Source organism: Triturus cristatus, chromosome 12, assembly GCF_964204655.1.
Source record: "Triturus cristatus chromosome 12, aTriCri1.1, whole genome shotgun sequence".
Taxonomy (NCBI): Eukaryota; Metazoa; Chordata; class Amphibia; order Caudata; family Salamandridae; genus Triturus; species Triturus cristatus.
Genome location: NC_140595.1, coordinates 121684366 through 121706045, shown reverse-complemented (window position 1 = coordinate 121706045; position 21680 = coordinate 121684366). Strand labels below are relative to the sequence as shown.

Here is a 21680-nt window from a genome sequence, read left to right as displayed (position 1 = left end):
CCTAACTTGAGCTAAGATAGCACATCCGAACCCAATGGCGGAAAAAAACAATCTGAGGATGGAGAGGATGCCCATGCGCACTGTAGTCCATGGGAGGAGTCACCTATCCAAGGATACTTCGAAGACTCTTCCAGGACAACAACGTGCAAACATCCGGACCCAACACTAGGCGGCGATCTATGCACAGATATGAATTCAGCAGCCCACATGCCTCGAACATGATCTTATCAATTGCTCGATGCCCTCAAGATATGGTGGCATCGGACCCGAATTAGGTAGGGGCAACGGAGAACGAGGCAGATCAGAAGGGGGGGATACCAAAGAGGTAGGATATGTTATGGCCACGTCGTGTGTTATTAGTGGCGGCGATGGAACCTTAGTCAAAGATGTTATACCTGCAGTTTGCATAGGGCCTTTGCCAAAATCAGTGTGTTTAATCTTATCTTTTGGCAGATTGCCTTCCCTCTTTCTTCTTTTGGAGGGAGGGGGCCTTAGAGCTTTAGGCACCAACACCCTCCCCACCTTCTTAGTAGAGGCCTTAACCTTAGATTGAGAGGGAATGGTGACAGTATCGGTTTCCTTGTTAAAAATACTAGAGCTGGGAGGGAGCAGATCGGTTGAACCAGGCGAATAGTTAAAGTTACTGGATGTAGGATCAATGGTTCTAAGCAGCTCAGGGACGTTATCAATAGCTAATGCCTCCTGCGTAAAGGTAGGAGAACTTAGCACAATGAGAGACGGAGTCAAAGTCAAAGGAGATGCATTGTCCAATGATATCCTATTTTTAATACACTCTATAGAGCAGCGTCGCTCAACCCTTCGTTCAGCGAGCATGGTCTCCTTATCCGTAGTCGCAACAACCTTTTTAAAATAGTCAACCAGTGTGCCTTTGGTTGGGGCACCGTTTGTTGTGGGAGCGTTAGTAGATACAGTCTCAGCCATAATAGTGCTAGAAATGTCGAACGCACAACTCACGTTTGCAGGAAGATGAAGGGGATTCCCCCGGTCCGGTCTCCTCGTGTCTCTGAGGGCCTCAGAGGGCCCGCTCTTTGCCCGGTCTTAGCCCGGTCTTAGCCCGGTCTTAGCCCCGGCTCTTATCCCGCGCGCGTCCCGCTAGCGCGTGAGGAGAGGGCAGTCTTAATAGGTAGTGAGGGAGGGTGAAGGCGGGGCCGGGAAGAGGCAACAGGTGTGCTAGATGGATTCTGCCTGGAGCACCCTGGTCCTCGCAGTCCCGGCAGGCACAAATCCCCACAGCTTCCCCTCAGGGCACAACACAGGCGTCCACACGGGTCCAGCAAGGCAAATGGAGCGCGATCCCAGCTCCGGTACAGAGGTCAGTCAATATCCACGAGCAGCACCCGCGAAGCGGGGGCCGCGAGGCTTTTAAGTGGTTTTAAGGAGGCGGGGCCGGGAAGAGGCAACAGGTGTGCTAGATGGATTCTGCCTGGAGCACCCTGGTCCTCGCAGTCCCGGCAGGCACAAACCCCCACAGCTTCCCCTCAGGGCACAACACAGGCGTCCACACGGGTCCAGCAAGGCAAATGGAGCGCGATCCCAGCTCCGGTACAGAGGTCAGTCAATATCCACGAGCGGCACACCCAATGCAGTTTAAACAAATAGTCCTTCTTCAGGGGCAATGTAGCTAATTGTCACACATATGATCTTCACACGGACCACTGGATGTAACAGAAGAAGTAGTCACTTGGTGTGGAGCTCTCCAACCGTGCGCGATGTTCACCATTGGCTACCTTGCACACTCCTGGTGCCATGCACTAGCAACAGGGTCACTCCAGGCTTGCCCAGTGGGACCACAGGGACTGTTCCTTATGACTGGCAACCGCTGAGGCTTCCATTAGACGAAACCCAATTTCACGGCCGAAAAAAGGGACTTCAAATTATATATTTTTTAAAAACGCACACTTGTAAATAAATGAAAAAAAAGATCAAAAATCCCGATCTAAAGACGCAGACTTGTCCTCATCACGGGCATCAGAAAGATCACACGGGGTGTTCTGGCCCAGCCAGACAGCGTAAATTAAGAGTAAATCATCTTAGAGTGGTCGTTACTATTCTGAAGCACTTTATTCAGATGTTTCTCCAAAACCTTAGCTGCGAAAGGAAGGCCGGCGATGGGGCGATAGTTACTAACATTGGCTGGATCCAAGGTAGATTTTTTTTAAAGGGGAGTGATGGCAGCGCGTTTCCAAATGGCAGGATACTGACCAGATATTATAATCTGATTCAGAATCGAAGTGAGATGTTTGCAGATCGGGTCCGCTGCACGGTGCATAAGAGAAGGGGAACATGGGTCGGTTGGTGCTCCGGATTTCAGAGAAAGCAAAATGCCATTAACCTCATCTTTGCCCATCGGTTGAAAACTATTCAGCCTACATGAGAGCTGTGTGAGGGACCCTGACGGATTCGGAGCTTGTGTGGCATTGGAAAATTTGCCATAGATTCCCTTGACCTTTTCTTGAAAATGTTCTGCGAGAGCATTACAGAAAGTCTGGTCTGGTTTAAAAATATTGACTTGCTGAGGTTTCATCAGTGAATTAACTGTTTTGAATAATTCTCTGGAGGAGTTACCCGCCTCCTTGATTTTAAGTGAGAAAAAAACTTTTTTAGCCGCCACAATTGCCTCCTTGTATTTACGGATAGCAAGATTGTATAGTATTTTCTTTGCGTTATCATAGTTGATCCTCCAGAGGCGCTCCGCCTTTCTGCAAACAATCTTTAAGTTTTTGAGTTCAGTAGTATACTACGGGGAGGATAGCTTCCCTTTCTGTATTTTTACTAGTTTAACTGGTGCAACCTTGTCAGCTGCTCCCAGAATCCAATTATTAAACTGCTGTATAGTGATATTGTTATCGCCGTTTAGTCCGGTAGGACCTGGACCTAATACTGATTCAAAAACACCCTCCTTTACTTTGTCCCAACGTCTAATGGGAATCTTAGTCAAACTTGCTTGTGCAGTGAGCTGTCTTTTCATACTTTTAAGCTTAAAATAAATGGCCTTGTGATCAGTCCATGGTAGCTCCACTACCTTAGAAAAGGAAATGTCTGCTTCATTAGTAAAAATCCCATCCAGCGTGTGACCAGCTATATGCATGGGCCCTATTATTATCTGTGTTAAATTGAGGGCTGCCATATTATCTAGGAGTCTCTCAGTTTCAGCGTTATTGTTCAGCTCCAAATGATAGTTGAAGTCGCCTAGGACCGTAAAAGAGTGACAGTCAGTGTATGATTACTGAAGCGTCAATGTTTGCGTGAAAGTTCCTCTTGGTCCAGGGGGTCTATATATTAGAATGCCCTGGAAGATCTGTGTTATTCACTTTTATGCGATACTGCAGTGCTTCTGCTGGGAGAGTCAAAATGTTCTGTATGTGAACTTTAAAGTTGGCTCGGTGGATAATAGCTATCCCTCCACCTTTACCTGTTTCTCTATTATGCGAAAGATATGCATATCCATCCGGGACTGCAATATTCCAGTCCGGGACAGAAGAGTTATCTGTCCAGGTTTCAGTTAAGAAAACAATGTCTGGAGCAGAGGAGCAAATAAGGTCCTCAACTTCATACCTGTGCTTAACCATAGAGCGAACATTTAACAGAACACACTTAAAATAGTCAAAGGTGGATGCTTCTGGGATTGTAGGGACTTGCATCAAGTCCTTCCCAACAGGTCCTAACTCTAAATGACTATCTGGGGTAATCTCCTCCAACATTCCCCTCAGACCTTTGCACTGTCCCCCTTTACACTTCCCATATTGATCTGATTGAAAGAGGCACATAGGACAACTAACCGCAGCTCTCGAGATCGAAAATTTCAGAGAATTCTGAGGTACACAAACAGTTGATCTTCGGTTCAAAAGGGCCTGTCTATCATACCGTATGAGTTTATTTGGTCCAGGGGTTGTGGCGCTGGACGCGCTCCGGGCGCCGACAGGCGCAGACGGGCTTGCCTTTGGCACGCCCGCTTCGCACTCGCGCCATCGCGCCAAATATAGCCGCGGGGTAGCGAACAACTAGAGCGTCAGCCCCGTTGCAATGAGATTCCCGAAATACTTCCGGGAGTCGCGGGGGCCGAACGCTCGAACAGGAAGTAAGGAGAGAGGTCGTAGAGCAAGTCGTAGGTCACAAGTAAGTTTAAAACAATTTAAACACTCAGCGCTAAACACCTGAGTTACACTTATTAACATTATTAAAATAGGAGCAATAGTCTAAGCTAAAAACAGAGCAAAGCAGCAATTATCGTATCTCAATGTGCAAATGAGCAAATCAAATTTGTGTTTCCGATCGTGAGCCCAGAGCCCCACTGTCTACACACTCAGAGGGCCCACACACAAATACCCTCATTTGAGTGAATCTTGTATCACCCACTTAATCCTTCTATGTCTAGGGGCCTTGAAGACCAGAGAGGGAATATAGACAAGAAGTCTTGGCGCTTTTACTCATAGGAGTATAAACAAAATACACATGGGTGCTTAATAAAATAACTCAATACGCATGGGCTCTAACTCTGACCCGACCTCTCAAGAGGAGAATGGCATGGCACGAGAGGTGCCACAATATTTCTTTCTGCCTCCTGACATGTAAATATCCTGTTTTAATACGTTCTTTAATACTGGTAGCCTGCCACCTTGTAAGCACTCCCATGGTTGTGGGATGTGGATCTATGGAGACCAAGCCTTCAACCCAACCCGACCTCCCGACCATCCAAACCCCTAGATCTGCGGTGGGACCAGTGCCCTCAACAGTGGACACTACACGGATAATCTGAAATAGCCCACTTCCACCGTCAACAAAGCAGAGCAGAACTTGAAGAGGGTCTAAGCTGCGACAGAGCAAAGAATAAAACGGGCGAATAAATAAAGAACAGGCCCCAGGCAAGCACTCACACAGTGTGCAAGACATAAGATCTTAAACACAAGGAAGCCACTAGAGAGCTCTGCAGCATGAGAGGCCACACCCTTGCCCACAGCAAAAACAAGCACTGGCACCACCATTAGGTTTGGCTTATAACTGAGCGGGCATCTTCCGTGACTGATGAGTTTAGGCACTCAAGGCAACATTTTGGTCCATGCCCATGGTCAATTATTCTTGCACTCATGCATCTGTTCATTCACCCACCCATAAAACATACATACTCAGCAAGCATATGCAAGATAAAATAAAGAATACAAGTAGAAAGGCATGCCACCATTTAAACATAGCGGGCATATACTTGCCTTAAAAAATAAAATAAAAAATGATACTTTAAAACAATGAATTGGCACCTTAGCCCAGTAAAACACTGATACACTATGCAAAATACCAATCCAATATGAGCACTCAGTAAACATCACACTGAGCAGCCCTCTTAGAATAGTATTAAGCATAGTGGAGCGTTGCAGAGATCCAGGATGGCTGACAATGCTTCTAAACATTGCAGCTATCGAGTAAGGGTAAAATGATGAAACAATGTGGACACTATATTTTACGAAGGACGCCCAGCAATGGCCAAACTGATTCGATGCTAGCAGCAAGCACCCCCACAATACTGCCTGAGGGAGCTGCAAGACGCCATACCAAAAATTAAAAAATGTAAAAAGGGAGAGAGAGAAAGAAAGACAGAAATGAAAGGGGACCTATAAAAAGGAGGAATGGACAACTGAAGCACTATTCCAGACACTGATTAATAATCATTTTCTAGTTACCCTTCACTGCGCAATAGAGCCAGAAAATGAAGTGGGCTGACCCACTGTCTTATGCTGCAACGTCAGACACAAAATGTGAAGGAAACTGGCAGAAGAGGAATAACCCAAAGCCCCTTATGTATGTATTTTCTATGGTTGTATTTTTTAATAGCAGGGCCTAGCTGACAACTATACTCATCAGGCCTACCATTGCACATGATATAACACCAGGGATTCCCTTAAGGCAACCACCAGGCATACAGTTTAAATATGGCAAACATCAACACAATTCGAGTTAGCAAAACAATATACAACCTCACCGCAGGCCTCCAAAAATCATAAAAATGTTACTAGTCCTGCAGGTCTAGTAACTTGAATAATCTACTTGACCTAACTAATGTACTTGACGCATAAACTGGTCTCCAAGTCACCCTAGGCAAATATTTTATTTTGCAGAGCCACCTTTTTCTTCTATATCTCATATGAGAGAGCCTTCCAATAGGAGTTCATTATTACTGCTGTATAAAAAAAACTATTTTTTTATAGACTAAATATTTGCTCCATGCTAATTAAAAAGCTAGCCCACATATAGGGTACGCATGACCCCTGACTGGCCTTTGAGTTCACTAATAGCATTGCCATCAGGGCAGGGGCAGGAGTGTTCCTCAGTTCATCTTTAAAAACTCCGTTTTAAAAGATACATAACTAAAGCATGAGATGGTAGTGCGCTGCCATTTACAAATAGCTCGTTTTCCACTGAAATGGCCAAAAACGTTCCTCCTAAAATACAGTTTTGCTTATAAAAATATATAGTATATAAACAATCTGTGCAAACTGGGTTGAAGCAAAAATATGTATCATTTGTACAGCAGAAAGTCAAGTGTTCTTATTTGTTTTCATCCTAGTAACATTTTTTTTCAATCACACAATTACACAACAAGGGCTTTCATAACTACTGAAATGTATTTTGAAATATTTGTACAGTTCACGTTTTAACTATTTAAATGCGTATCAGAATAAAACATGACATCCTACAGCCTTTCATTGCACACTTTTTTCATAACATGCTGTCACAGTTCACTTTAAAAAATCCTCGAACTTAGCAGTCAGAGAAAAAGAGTAATCAGAGTAATGGGAGAGGAGTTGGCCTAACAGCTAGGGCGCATGACCTCGGACCTGGGTTCGAGTCTCGGTAATGACGCTAAACATCCTGTGATTCTGGGCAAATCACTTAATCTCCCGATGCCTAACAAAAAAAACAAAAAAAATGAATGGGTGTCCTCATGTAACGCAGCTGGTGCTATGTAAAGAGCTCTGATACCTAATTGGATTCGGGTCAAGTTCGCGCTATATAAAACTCTGCAAAAAAAAAAAAAATGATAGATGTAAAACGGAGTTCTGACCTCTGTCTCTGAACACTGAACAAATGTGACAAGATCAAAACAAGATTTAAAGCATTTGTAGTGCTCCATCACTTTGTAAATGAGCAGAATACCCGTTTGTCATGTCGCCAGGAGGGCGAGTAGGCCCTAAATATAGCCTGCCTTGATAAAATCGGACTCATCATAAAATTTGTAAAGGCTTGCAAAGTGCACATCCCCTAACCCAAGGATTAGTCAGAGACCGTGTCCAACACCAAAACCATTGCCTACTTTGATAATCTGTGAGAGTCCATCTAATAATACCCGTCTACAGGCTTTAACACTGTAAGAGTCCCCATGACTCTCACAATAAATCAGTCAGACCTACAGTCTGTCATAACTATCATAAAAACAGAACTATAGCCCTGATCATCGGCTTGCCACCAATGACCAACTCAGTTCCACTGCACTGAGCATAAGCATTCAACAATACAAAAATGGGAATACAAATCGCTTTTTTTAGGGGAAGTACACTACGCCTGTGGGGATGCAAAAGCTCATCTCTAAGCCAGTGGGTCCCAAACTTTGGTTCGGGGACACCAGGGGTCCAATAAAAGCCTCCTCAGGAGGTCTGCGACTACTTAGAAAATTAAATATAAACAGATTAATAAAGTGTATAGAAATAAAGTAGCTAAATTGAAAATTTTAAAACATACTGTAAATATGCAGGAATTTGAAATTGGAGGATACAAATGTAATTAGTATCCTCAAATTGATTTGTGGGAGCAGTGCAGATGCATCAACAGAATATAGTATGGATGATGAGTGACCTCAATTCAATTTAGAAAAGCTCCAACCTTGCTATTAAAATTAAATTGTTGAATTTTGTTTCTAATATAGATGTGTTTGCGAATTAACTTAAATGTGACATCATCTGTGTATTTGTTTGATTAATGCTTTTTTCTGTATTTTTTCAGTATACCTTTGGGGTTCAAATCATAGACAATCCTCTGTCCAACTCCCTGGCGCCCAGTAATGTCTCAGTTTGGGGGGGGGGGGGTCCCCGGCTTCTAATAATGATTCAGTGGGGAGTCTCCAGGTTCCAGTGATGATTGAGTTAGGGCCCCATAAGTCGAAAGGTTCAGAGCCACTGCTCTAAGAAGTGCTTCTGAAAAGCACTCATTTTGTTGATCACATGGGGCCGGCCATCAGTGGGCTCTCAGACCAGGACTGACCGGCGGTCAGCGTTCTGGGGAGCCTGCAGTCTCGTAGCGGGTTTTCTTTAAAAGTCCCGAGAGGGGTTCCACGCGGTGAGTGAAAGAAAATTGCACTGACGGAAAATTCTATACCGCTCAATGGCATAAAAGCAAAATATGCCTGGTCTGCTCTATTGGACAAGAGAAAATAAAGCTGACACGACATGATTCACCTTGAAGCAGGCTAAGCAGGAGGGGGGTGGGATGTCGAACGTCATTACCTGGCCATACATCATGGGGTATTTGAGAGTATGAGGGAAAACCTGTATGTGCACAAGGGCGTCACCGCAGTTGGGGAGGGGGCAGCACAGTAGCCTGGCCTGAGAGGTCCTGAGTGAGTCCGGAGAGGGGGCTCTCTATGTACTTTTCCGGGAGGGTCCCCCCCCCCCCCCCCCCCCCCAAGTTTCGTTGCGCCACTGGGGTGAGGGCCAATATAAGCAGGTGGCCAATTGCGATCCGGCAAGTGAGTATGGAAATATGCCCTACTACCCAATTTTCGTGGGAATGGCCTTTTGCCCGTATTTAGGTTTCTGTGCAGTGGGGAGGCGAGTCCATTCCGCTGTTGCAGGAAATACACATGATAGTTTCATTTTCCCCAGGCAAACTAAGATTATTTCCATACTTTGCAGAGCATTCTGGGTAGTATGGTGCACAACAGAATTATGTTTGAAATATTACAAGACAGCACTTTTAAAGTGTGTGCAGACTACCCGCGGCAGAAATCCCGTGCTGCAAATTTTGGACAGCAATACACCACCCACTCTACAGGAAGAAAACGAAGCCTGTGGCTGTTTAAGTAGGCACTTTCTGGAGGACAGAAGACCCACTGGCGTCAGCCGCACCTCCTGTTTTGCAAGCAGATGCGTGAGCTTATAGTACATGCCAAGAAAGCAAAAAAACATGATGGGAGTCAGACCGCCACATCAACAGAAAGGCAACCTTCCACCCAAAACAGCACCAAATATATCCACACCAGGCTCTGTTGCAGGGGTTGCTAACTAGGAAACGCCCTACTACTGGGGCGCCAGATGAACAACCCGACAGGAGGCAAAACACGGCGGGGCATTTCTGGCAGTCACCGCGCTAAAAGTCAGGCTATGTGAAGGGAAACACGCTAAATCCAATGGTTGGAATGGAATTACATAAGTGGCACTCACTGGTATGCGTGAGACCGATTTTAAAGTGCAGGTACTCTCCCACTAAAAGTACTGAAACCCACCCTGGAGAAGTGCAGGCACTTGTGAGTCCCGGCCCATTTAAAGCACCGGCTAGATCGAAGGTACAACCTGCAAGAGTAGCCTACTGACGCTAAAACTGCGGACGTAGGCACTGCACACGGCCGTAGCTTCCATTGGTGCAACGGGTGCAGTGGCGCCGGGGCCAGCGGCTTGAGGGGCCCCCTGAACCCTGGTGATTGTTGCATTTCACACTTCAAACGGTGTCCAAGGGGGCCGTTTATTTCATTGCAGTAGGGTTCATGACACACTGGCCACGCCACTGGCAGCCCAGGCAACAAAATAAAGAGAGGAAATGCAAATAGGGGGGAAAAAGACAAAAGCTGCAGTATTCGCTCGCTCAACCCAAGCTGAACAAGATCCGTCTTAGGCTTGCAAGAGAAGAAATCCAGTCAGAAAGATTTTCCACGTCCCTTTCCAAAATGTGAAAACAACATGCAAAATGGCTGCACTTGAATCTTTTTTTAGGATACAACCCGGAAAAAAATTCCCCAAAAAATATCACTGCTTGTCTGGATGGCTTCAGAGACGCCACAGGCATCATTGCAGGTGAAGTCATTGCAGGTGACGTCACTGCTGGCGCGTGAATCGGGGCCTACAATAAACATACTCTGGAGGTGCGTGATCCATGCTTGGGTGTATACAGCCTTCGAGCAGAAAATGATGAAGCGCCGAGGCCGGACTCAGAGACCCAGGGGTGAAGTCCCAGTACTGGGACGGAAAGAGCCTCCCCTCCCCCCGGCCTAGTCCGGCAGCGGGGTGACATTGAATGACTACAAACCCCGTTGCCAGGAGGCCTGTCTGCGTTACAAAACACGTATCCGCGGGGCTTCTTCCAGACAGGAGCGATGGGCGTTGTGTGGGCCTCCGAGAGGGCGAGTGGAGCCGCCATGTGGCCAGCAGGCTGGACACGCACCTCTGCGGCAGGTGCGATACCCGCCAAGCTGCTGCATCCTCACAACAACACAAACTCCGATGCGACATACGAAGCATGCAGCGGCGAGAGGAGGGTACTGCAATGACATCAAGAGGGGTGAGAGGGATAACCCAGTACAGCGCACCGAAGAAGGGGTAGGAGCCACCATCAGGGCGGCACATGTCACCAGTGCAAGCCGCAGAGAGCCGTGAAGTACCGGAGCGAGGAGAGTAACGAGATGAGGCGTGAGAGAGGGGAGTACAAGGGCTGCCAAGGGCGACTGCATGGGCGTAGCTTCTGTTGGTGCAAGAGGTGTAGTTGCACCGGGGCCGTCCGAACCCTGATTATTGCTGTATTTTATCATTCAAACAGCCACCGGGGGCCATCTCCTTCTTGAACCAGGGCCCATGACACACCGACTACCCACTGGGGGCGTCCGACGGGAGTCCTTGTGATGGAGGGTGCAAACCGGGGATGGAAGAAGCAGAGTCCTGAGAGGGCTTTGGAGGGCAAGCAAAGCAAACAGGAGAGGGTAGATAAACGTTCGAGAGCAGAGGAGGGTGGCAGACAGAAAGATGCGGACAGAAGGTGTTTGTAGACACAGCAGAGGCCACAGAGAACGTTGGAGAGTAACTAAGTATCAGGACAACAGCAGGGGGCTGACCTGGAGTGAGGGGGGCGGTATGCCGAGAGTTAACAATGAGGGTGTGAGGCCAGCAAGAGGGTCTGCCCTCTCACTACAGATCAAGAGGGCATCTAGTTGGTCTGTTCCTTGTCCGTGCACGGGCCGCTGTCACAAGTGCCAAAGGTCAGGAGACGGGACATTAAATGGTGACCTGCCCTCTGTGCCCTTGAAAGCGACACCCCTTCACTGCACTCCGCTCCTTCCTTGGCCCTGGGCCGGAGGTCGGAATGCCAGCCTGCGGTCAGGCGTCGCGCACCCCCGGTAAGGGTGCAAGGCGGCTCAGTCCTACCTGTCAGCCAGGAGTGCTTCCGGCGGCTCCACCTGCGGGGCAGGCTGAAAGGGGGCCACTTCCCCGGCCTCTCCTTGGGGACGGTCATGGCTGCAGGACGTGCTCACGACGCTGAAGTCCAAACTGAAGGGCATTCGCTCCGCATCCCGCGACCCATGCACCTGCAGCAGGGGCGGTACCTTACAACTGTGAGGGGGGCGGCAAGCCAAGAGAGGCCACAAGCCTGGGGGGCTCTGCCATCTCCTCTGCTTGCCAGGAACCCCCCAGCCCAAGCCCGCGCTCCCCCATCCGTGCACCAGCCGAAAACAAGCAGTGAGCTCAGACTGCATGGGAGGAGCTCACTGCAGGGGGACTACAAGATGACATTGTCAGGGCGGCCACCTATTGGAGGACCGCAGCCAATCCTGGGGGACCGTGGGTTTCTATGGCAACTGTTTCCAAGCCGGGGAGGGGATGAGAGGATACATCATGCAGCTTGCTTCATCCTCATAACAACGCAACGCGCACCTGGGCTAAGTCAAGGGAGACAAGTTTTAAACAGGAGTCCGGCAAGTCTAGGAGTCCAAGCCTGGGCGCTAGAGCCACACCGGCGACATCAGCACCTGCCCGAACACCTCAGTGCAGGAGTCCGGCGAGCCATATTACTAATCTCCTAACCTATCCTCAGGCGAGTCCTCTTACTTCCGAGGTACACCACTGCTGGTGTGGGGGTCCATCTTAGATGCCAAGTCTGGTGAAATGGATTAAAAGCCCCCTCGCCCAACTCCCGCACACAGTTGTAACCTTAGAAAAGTAAGGCTATCGACTCTGTAAGACCTTGGAAAGGTCAGGTTACCTAGTATTACAAGTAACTTCACACCACCTTCTCTGAGTGTGCGACACCAAACATGCTAGGTTACCATCTCCGACTGCGTGAGCCTCCAGAAACGCCATGTAACGTTCTCCGACCATGGGAGACCACCAGCAATGCAGGCCACCTTCAACAATGTGTGACCTCTAGAAACCCATGCCACCTCCACAAACAGCGTGTGACCTCAGACAAGTTATGTCTCTTTCATGGACACTGTGGGTCCTCACTTAGAGTAAGCCTTGCCATCTTCTCGGACTGTGTAACTTCAAGTAAGTTGTGGGACCTGGCCCTTTCTGCAGGGTCACTTCCAAACATTTCTGCCTACCGCCACTTTTTGCTGAATTCTTTTTTGTGGACTTCAGGACTCTGGACACTTTGCCACTGCTAACAAGTGCTAAAGTACATGTGCGCTCTACTTTAAATGTGGTAACAATGGCTCATCCGCAACTGGCATACTTAAGTTACTTATAAGTCCTTAGTAGAGTGTACTATATGTGCCCAGTGCATGTAAATTGAATAGTACTAGTGGGCTTGCAGCACTAATTGCGATGGTCCCACTACAGAAGCGCTTTAAACATTTCTCAGGACTTCCACTGCAGAGCCTGTGTGTTCAGTTTTAAACTACCATTTCGGCCAGGCAACTTCACCTTCTTGCCAGGCCCAAACCTTCCTTTTTACTACTTGTAAGTAACCCATAAGATAGGCCCTAGACGGCCCTGTGGGCAGGGTGCAGTGTATTTAAAAAGTAGGGCAGGTTCTTTCAAGTTTTACATATCCTGGTGGTGAAATACTCTTAAATTAGTTTTTCAGTGCTGTGAGGCCTATTTCTCTCATTGGTTAACATTGAGATTATCTGGTTACATTTTAGAAGTGTAATTTCCAATTGGGAAAAAAATGGAACTTTGAAGTTTGATGTCTCTGGACTTACAATTTAAATTTAAAACTTACAGTGAAGTTGCATTTTAAATTGTAAGCCTGAAAATGCCACTTTTAGAAAGTTGGAATTTTCTTACCTTAACCATTCTGTGCCTCTGAATACACATCTGGAGTGATTGACAGCTGGGCTTTGTGCATTCCCTCTAGTCAGCCACACACAAAGGGATCTGGGGTGTGACACTCGCATCCTGATGGCCCTTCCCCAGGGTGATAGGCCTTCCTGAACTACATTGGGAGGGAGAAGCCAACACTTGTACCTGAATAGGGCTGTACCTGTCCCCACCCAAAGAGCTGTATTCCCCCCGTAGCGAGTCCGGTGCCAGGGCAGAAAAGGTAGGGATCATGAGTACTTGAAAAGGCCTCTTTAAAGTCTCCTTCAACTTCAGTGGCACAACTGGGTAGAAGTACTGGGCCCCCAACACCAACAACTCAGAACACTGCTGGAACGGAGGACATTCTGACAGGAAGAAGAGCTACTGTGATGTAGGAGGAACTGCCACTTTGTTAACTGCTTTCCTGTGTTGGCCTGCCAATTGCTGTGCTGTGCTGTGCTATAGGAGGGACTACCACTTTGCTACCTGCTTTGCTGTGTTGGCCTGCTGCTTCTCTTGCATGGGAGTGAGGAGGACTGGACCTGCTCTCTACATCCTTGAACCCAAGTTCTCCAAGGGCTTGCCTCCTAGGTTTGAAGTCTCAGGGCCATCAAAAGACTTCCTTCAACTCCACTTCAGCTGCTGGACTCTGCCAACTGCGAGTCCTGCCCTGCCAAGAAGTACCAATCCAATCCTGGACCTTAAAAGTGGGTTCTGCAGCGTCTATCCTACAAAAATAGATGCAATCACTTTGCGCCAATCTGAAATGAGACAGCGCCCTTTGACACTGACGCAGCATAGTTTCGAGAACATCCCTTCACGGTTCGACAACAATGCATGATCCGACTGCGAGGCTCAACAATGCAGCGCCTGCATCGTAAGGGGTTCAACGACGATGCAGGACCTGCTGTCGAGCCTCGCAGTCAACGATGGACCGGGCTTCAAAGCGTAACACTGATGCTTCTACCAGACTGTGTGAATGGGAACCGACGGATCGAGTTTGACACAGACACGTGCTCCATCCAATGTACTTTTTCAGCGGGTCCTGCGTGGGACCTGTAGCCGGCCTGGCCTTCATCGCAGTTGGCCTGAACTTTGGATTTACTGCGGTTTAGCATGGCCTCAAGTAACCCCTAAGCGCGTTTGCCTGTTAAGCACTATATTACAGTTTAGTCTTTAAAAAATAATCTCAAGTTCTACGTAATGGATTTTTGTCTGGTCTTACTCCGATAAATATGCTCTATTTTTCAAAACTGGTGTGGAGTCTTTTTGTGGTGTTTTCACTGTGTTACTGTAAACGAAGTGTTGCACAAATAATTCACACATTGCCTCTTAAGTTAAGCCTGACTGCTCTGTTCCAAGCTACCAGAGAGTGAGTACAGGTTCATTTACGTTGTGTATCCGACCTACCCTGACAAGGATTGTGGTCCCTACTTGGACAGGATGCATATCTCTGTCAACTAGAGATCCAATTTCTAACATAAGTAATTGCCACCTCGTGTATTATATGTGATATTCCACAGGTCATATCACCTTCTAAGGATGCGCGCGACCTCAGACAGGTCATGTCACCTTATTGGAGTATGTACGACCTTGGGCAAGCCATATCAAAGTTTCAGACTGAGTAACCTCAAATAAACACCATTTCTAACAGCATGTGACATTCAGTAGGTTAAGACGCTTGATCAGACCATGTACTCCATTCCTCAAGTCACGCCACATTCTTAGATTGTGTACAACCTCCAGTTAGTCATGTCATCTTTTCAGGCTGTAAGGTTACCGGCAAATCAGATCACCTTTTCTGACTGAGAGTGACCCCAGGACCATCATGCAACCTTCTTCAGAAGCATGCGATTCCCAGCAAGTCTTATTACCACGGGAGTCTGTTTGTGACCTCACCACCAGGAAGTCATACCACCTTCTCAGATTGTGTGACCCCAGGAAAGCCATGCGGCCTTCATGGACTTTGTGACCTTTGGCAAGTCATATTACTTTATTGGACTGTATGCACCTTTGTGCAAGCAATGTCATCTTTTCAGACTGTGTGACCTCAGACAAGGCATGTCACTGTTTTAGACTATGTATGACCTCAGGCAAGTGACGTTATACTTTTCTTGGGCGTGTGACCTCAGACAGATCACACCACTTTTTCTGACCGTGATGTGAGGCCCCAGGAACAGCATGTCACCTATTCCATGTTTATGTGTGTCCAGGCAGACATCTCCTACGGAGACTGAGCGGCCTCCGGCAAGGCAGGTCAACATGTAAGACTGTCTTCAGGCAAAGTAGTCTCCATCTCAAACAGTGTGGCTCTTATAACATGAATGCATGCAACCTAAGGCAAGACATCACTTTTTAAAACTATGTGTGACCTCAAGCAAGTTATGCCCCCTTCTCGAATTGTGTGACCTGACGCAATGCACATCATCTTCTCAGACTGAGACTTCAGGCATGCATGTCTCCTTCAACATTATGGTTCTTCCAGCAAGTCATTCACTTTCGCAGTGCATATGTAATTTAAACAAGAACAAGTATGTTACTAACTCTGGAAGCATCTATTTGTAGCGAGTAGTGCTGCAGATTCACATGCTATGCTTACTCCTGCCATCTAGTGTTGAGCCCGGACACTGCAAGTTGTTTTTCTTAAGGAAGTTTTATGATCAATCAATCAGGGGTTTGTATAGCCCAGCAACTCACCTGTAGGGGTTTCAAGGCGCTGAGGGGGGTGGGGGCTGTTGACCCACCTGGGCACCAGGGTTCAGTCACAGAGCCAGGTCTTGAAATCCTTCCTGAATTGGGTCAGCGACGGGTATTGCCTGAGGTGGAAAGGCAGAGTGTTCCTGGTCTTGGCAGCGTTGTTTCTCCCCCCTCTATGTATTGCACATGTTTAACAGCTCCTTAGTTAGTTTTTTCCAGCCATCAGGCTCAGAAGGACTGCGTCGGAGCTCCGCAGCATTTGACGATCACAAAAGAATGCGACCGAGTATCCAGTAGACAACACCCACGGTTCCAGTATGTGTAATGTCATCTTCTTGGGCTGAGTGGCCACAGACAAGTCACATCACATTGTCAGAACGTGTGGTCTTAAGCAAGTCATTTGGCCTTCTCAAACCGTACAATTTAGGGCAAGACCTGGAACCTTATCAGACTGCGTGGCCTCATGTCAGTTAAACCACCTTTATCGGCAGATGGTTTGAACTCAGGCAAATTAAATCCCTGCACACAAATGTTTGACCTAATGTAAGCTATCCCACATTATGTGCTTCCGGATGCAGGTTACATTACATTTGTCATCCTATATGTAATACTACACATGTCAAAACATGTGCTCCACCCATATGGCCTTAGGAAAATTCTATCACTTTATATCTCTATGACTAACCTCAGCAAGCCACTTTACTGTGCGACCTCAGGCACACCACTTCATCCTATAAACAAGACTTAAAAGAGATCACATCGCCTTCAACTGTACAGGTGTGTGGAAGCTACCTCACACAAATCCTGTCTGTATGTCTGATTTTCACTCAGGCAAGTCACATCCCGGTGTTTGTGTGCGAGACCTTATGTCTTGAGTGTGTTTCTTTGTGTCGTTCTTTAGGTCTCGCCTGAGCTAGCGCATGCGCTGGTCTGGCGAGACATTTAGTGAGTGGGGGCTTTAGAAATACGACCACAAGCTTTTGCTTGTGGCCGAAGGCTTGCTGTTACGCGTGCGTGAACGCCCACAGCCGCCATCTGGCTTTCCTCGCGATCACGGTTTCACTTTCACGGCCGCGTCACTTACATGGCCGCGCGGCCAATGCTTGTTGTGAATGAGTTTCTGCTGTTGCAGGCACGAACTGCATTTCTCCAACGGTATCCACTTTAGTAGCTTTTTCTTTAAGCAACCACGTCTTTCTTTACTTCTTCACAGCGCAGCACTCCTGCACGCGTTATGCTACTTCATTGTGGGCCGCACTGCTTTATACTATTAAATCACTTGATTTATGCCACTGCGCTCCTGAAATGGACGCTGTGCTTTCTCTTTCAAATATGTTCCCTCACTCCCTTCGCAGCTGGGTGAAGCGCTTTAATTGCAGTGGATCGGATCCACAATAGCCATATGCGTGTGCTGTACCAGCTCCAGCTCTCCCGTGGCCTGGGAAGCGCATGTCACCTATGCCTGTGCATAAGTTGCAGAGCCTGCTAGAGCGAGGAGTACTACTCAGAAGCTCTGTAGGCTATAGCTGCCTCCCTCTCCCTCCCGCTTGTTTCAGTTAGTGTCAACAGTTTTTATTTTATTTTTAGCCTGTGCTTTCAGATTTATGGCCATCTCGCGCCATTCTTTATATGCAGCTCGCCGTATTTACCTTAAAGGTTTTTGTTTTTTAATTATAAAGCGTTCCATGCCACGCGTTCACTTTAATGGCTATTACTTTTAATCATGTTCTGTCCCCCCACCCCGCTGCAGAGACGCTGTGCGAATCTGGCGACGTGTAAATTAAATCCGTGGATGCCAATGTTCCCCTCCCCCATCTTTGCCCTTTGTGTGCCTTTTTTTTCTTTTCTTTTTTTACCCGACGCAGTGTCCACTTTATAGTGTTTGCTTTTTTTGGTTAGTTTTTTCTATGTTGGGGTAACCCTCGCCGCCTGCGCCTCTGCAGCACACATGGCGCTACCTCAACTCCGGTCGCAGCCAGTGTTCCTGCAGCTAGTTAGCTGCCAAACACCCACCGTTGTCACTTTCAGGCTCGCAGTCCGGCAAATGGATTTTGCAAACACGCCTTCTATTTGACATTAAATCATCTGTTCAAAAGGTTACAGTCGGAGTTTCTCCCAGGCCGTCTGCATTAAATAAGCTGGCTGTTTCCCAATTGTAAACTTGACCATGACTATTTTTGTCCGCCTTGCAAATATCGGTTTGTAGTAATGAGAGTTGAGACATGCTTGCAATTTGAAGGACTGCTATGTTTTACCCTCTAAAGTGAGTGCAGAGATGAGCAGGTGCGTCATTGCATGCGGACTCCTTGCACAATTCTGTCCAGAGTTTGTTTTAACATGATCGTTTACGTTGCAGCCTTCCTAACAGTGTCGTTTTTATTTAAACTACTTACTAAAATACGTCAATATCTTTACTTGTTTTACTGGTATGTTAAGCATTGATCAGGAAAGATAGTATCAATTAGCACTTAGTAAGAATTCTCAATTGATGAATATGTAATTGCTTTTTTTTTTAAACTGGCACTATAAATAATGATATCCTGTGAATCTTTATATACCCGATGCGATAAACGAAAATTAATAAGTCTGACCTGTAAGTAGCCCACATCAATTTTGGTGCATGCAGGCACTAAAATCTTCAAGTCCAAGTATCTATAGGGCATTTTTCATCCGTTATATTCCTGCAGGTATGACCTCCCTTCATTTTTTTCTGGTGATAAATCGAGCATTGAACTTTACCGACAACCTTATAATTCGGACATATGTGCAAGCAGTGATTTGCTCTCTGGTCTGTCCCTTCAATCAAGAAAATTCCCCTGCTTCCCTGTTCTGTTTTTTAAGGCACGGCAAGAGAACAACTTATAAACACCTCAGGCAGACTCACAGCAGTGGGAATTTTCAATGCATCCCACATCCGAATTATATGCATCCTTGAATTGGACAGTCCTCAACAATTTGACGGCGTTTGAGAAGAGTGACTGCATTTCTGCACTTTCATAAGTGGAGCAGGTGTAGTGCAAACGAGCTATCTATCACCAGTGTGTAAAGTCAGCTTCAGGAATTAAGGAAAAAACCCTCAAAAATTTACTTCAGAATAAATCTGTACAGTTGGGTGATAAACTAAATAAACTATGTCAAGGAGCCTTTGACTGAGCTTTGGATAAAAAGGAAAATTCATAAAAAGCGAGTCTTGCATTCCATAGCCATGGTCCATAGACTGTGCGATGCTTATGCCCTTTCGAGATGGAGACCTCAGGGGACCTCGAGGTCTACTTGGGTTTGAGCAGAGAGCAGAAAATGATGTACTGTTGCTTTTTGTATAGTGGTCAGGAAAATGCAGATTAGAAACAGGGGTATCAAAGAGTGGACTGCAAAAAGAGGAGAGAAAACCAGAAGAGTAACTTCCTCCATCTTGGCTCCCAGGTTTTGGACCAACATCCCCAACATCATCAGAACTGTTCCAATCCTGCTACAGCACACGAAGGATCTGAAAATCTACCCCTTCAGTAAATATAGGCTTTGCTACCCTCGAACATTTTGCTTGATTGTAAATAATCCTGAATCTTAACTCAGGACTCCTACCCTTTACTCAAACCTCCATTGCACTGTAGTTAGCTTTGCGCTTTATTTATACCTACGCATACACATGCAAAACTAGAGAACAATTAAGAAATTTCTAACTGAAAGGTATTTATCTTCATTTTATGCACTCGCATAAAGCAAGTGGCATGGACCATTGTTCTCTCAATTCAGATATGGCTTTAACGCCCCTCTCCCCTTGATTTTAAGGCATTATTACCGTATCAACTTAACCAATCGTTCGAGTTTGACATTTTGCACACAACTGGCCCTCGATTGGAGACGCACTGTTTCGCTTCCCTGCATCCCGGTGGAACCGCTGCGGGCCATCAGCTTCAGAAAATATGCTGCATGGCTAAATACTTATAAGGCTACAAAGGCGAGACCGATTGCATTGCAAATGCTTGTCTCACATGGTACGCCACTATACCAAATAGCGTGTGACGTCATACAAATTATGTCACTTCTGATTGTATGTGACCTCAATACACACCTGTATCGACTATTTATACTCGGGCAAGTCATGATATTTTCTCTTTGTTCAACCTTAGGCAAGTTGTATAATGTTTTCAGTCTTGGCGTGACATCTGGAAAAGCATGTCACTTTTTTGGGCTGTGCTTGTGGCATCAGACAACATATATCACATTCTCCAAGTCTAAAAATTGCAATACAACGTCACTGAATTAAACTGTGTGCGATAGTGGAAAGCCTGGTATGATCTCAGACTGTGACCTCAGGTGTAATGTCTTTGTTGACTGTGTTGGACCTTAAATCATGGTCCAGGAACTGTTATAACCTGGAAATCATGTCACACGCTCTTGACCTCCACCCGATCTGTGTGCAAGACATCAGGCAAATGTTGTCACCTTCCAGGACGGGGTGTAACCTCAGTATTCGTAACCCCTTATCGACCATGTGCATCCTCAGGCTATTCATATAGGACTTTCTCAAACTTGGTAGCAACAGGGAAGTCCTGCCATTTTCTCTGTGTCAAACTCCAGTAACATTCTGTTACCCTTACAGTCTGACTACTGGCAAATCATGCCACTGTTTCAGAGTGTATGATGTCGAAAAGTTGTGCCACTGCCTGGGACTGTCACGTCAGGATAGTAGGCTCCTTTGTTGGCGGTGTGTAATGTCAGGTAAGTCATGTCTCTTTTATCTCTCGAGTCTGTGCAGGTCCTGGGCGTCTTCCCCCACTACGTGACCTCAGGCAATCGTGTCACATTCCGAACTGCATGTGAAATCAGGTAAGGCATGTCACTTTCTCAAGCTGTCTTCTGACCTCATACAAGTTGTTTCACAATCTCTTCAAGAGCAAAGGCAAGTCATATTCTCCTTGTCTAAGTGTGTGTTGCTTAAGTAAGTCATGACAAGTGTGTGTGTGTGTATATATATATATATATTTATATATAGATGTATATAGTAGGCAAATGATGGCACCTTCCCCAAATACAAGACACGCCACTTTTCGAGTGCATCACTACGTGCAAGCTTGTGTGTGTCCTCATACACGTCAGGCCACCTTGCTAGGCTAGGCCTGACCTCGTACAAATTGTTACCTTCTCAGACAGTACATTTCACAAGCCATGTCTCTTTCTCTGACCTCCAATGGGTGATTTTACACTCATGCAAGCTTCCTCCTTTCTGAGAACTTGTCACCCTGGGCAAAACCATTTGTCTCTTACAGGTTGAGTGGTCTTTGAAAAACCGTGACCAGCTCAGACTGGATGACCGCAGGAAAACAATGATTTTTTTAAACTAACTTCAAAAAAGTCATGTTACCTTCAGTGTTCTAGTCTGAAATTCTGTTTTATTACTAAACCTCTCCACCACATGCATGTTGTACCAAGTTAAGTGGCACCACAGGAAAATAAGCCCTTGTCTCACCTATACACTCGTCCCACGACTGAAACGGACACCAAAGGTGTGTACATTTCCAGAGAACCTAGTACACAACAGTTCATTCTGAATTACTCCAATTCTGGTTTATTTGGGAACAAAGGCACAAAAATATGAAATTATTTTCATATATTCAAATAATTTGCTCATTTAGCAATACTGGTATTAAGAGACTTAGTTCTACAACCACTAACTTGGCACCTAGATAA

General features: G+C 46.5%; 1 protein-coding gene across 2 annotated transcripts in view; it reads right to left on the bottom strand.

The window, feature by feature from the left end:
* The window catches only part of ATP8B2 (ATPase phospholipid transporting 8B2), a 363866-nt gene that overhangs the window by 292968 nt on the left and 49218 nt on the right, over positions 1–21680 (bottom strand). The window contains exon 1 of one of the 2 annotated variants that reach the window (XM_085638855.1): positions 11415–11739. The exons of the other annotated variant lie outside the window; for it this stretch is intronic. Within the exon in view, the coding sequence (XP_085494981.1) occupies positions 11415–11502 (88 nt within the window). The 5' untranslated portion in view covers positions 11503–11739. Of the gene's footprint in view, positions 1–11414; positions 11740–21680 lie in introns of those variants that run through there. 2 annotated transcript variants of the gene reach the window in all.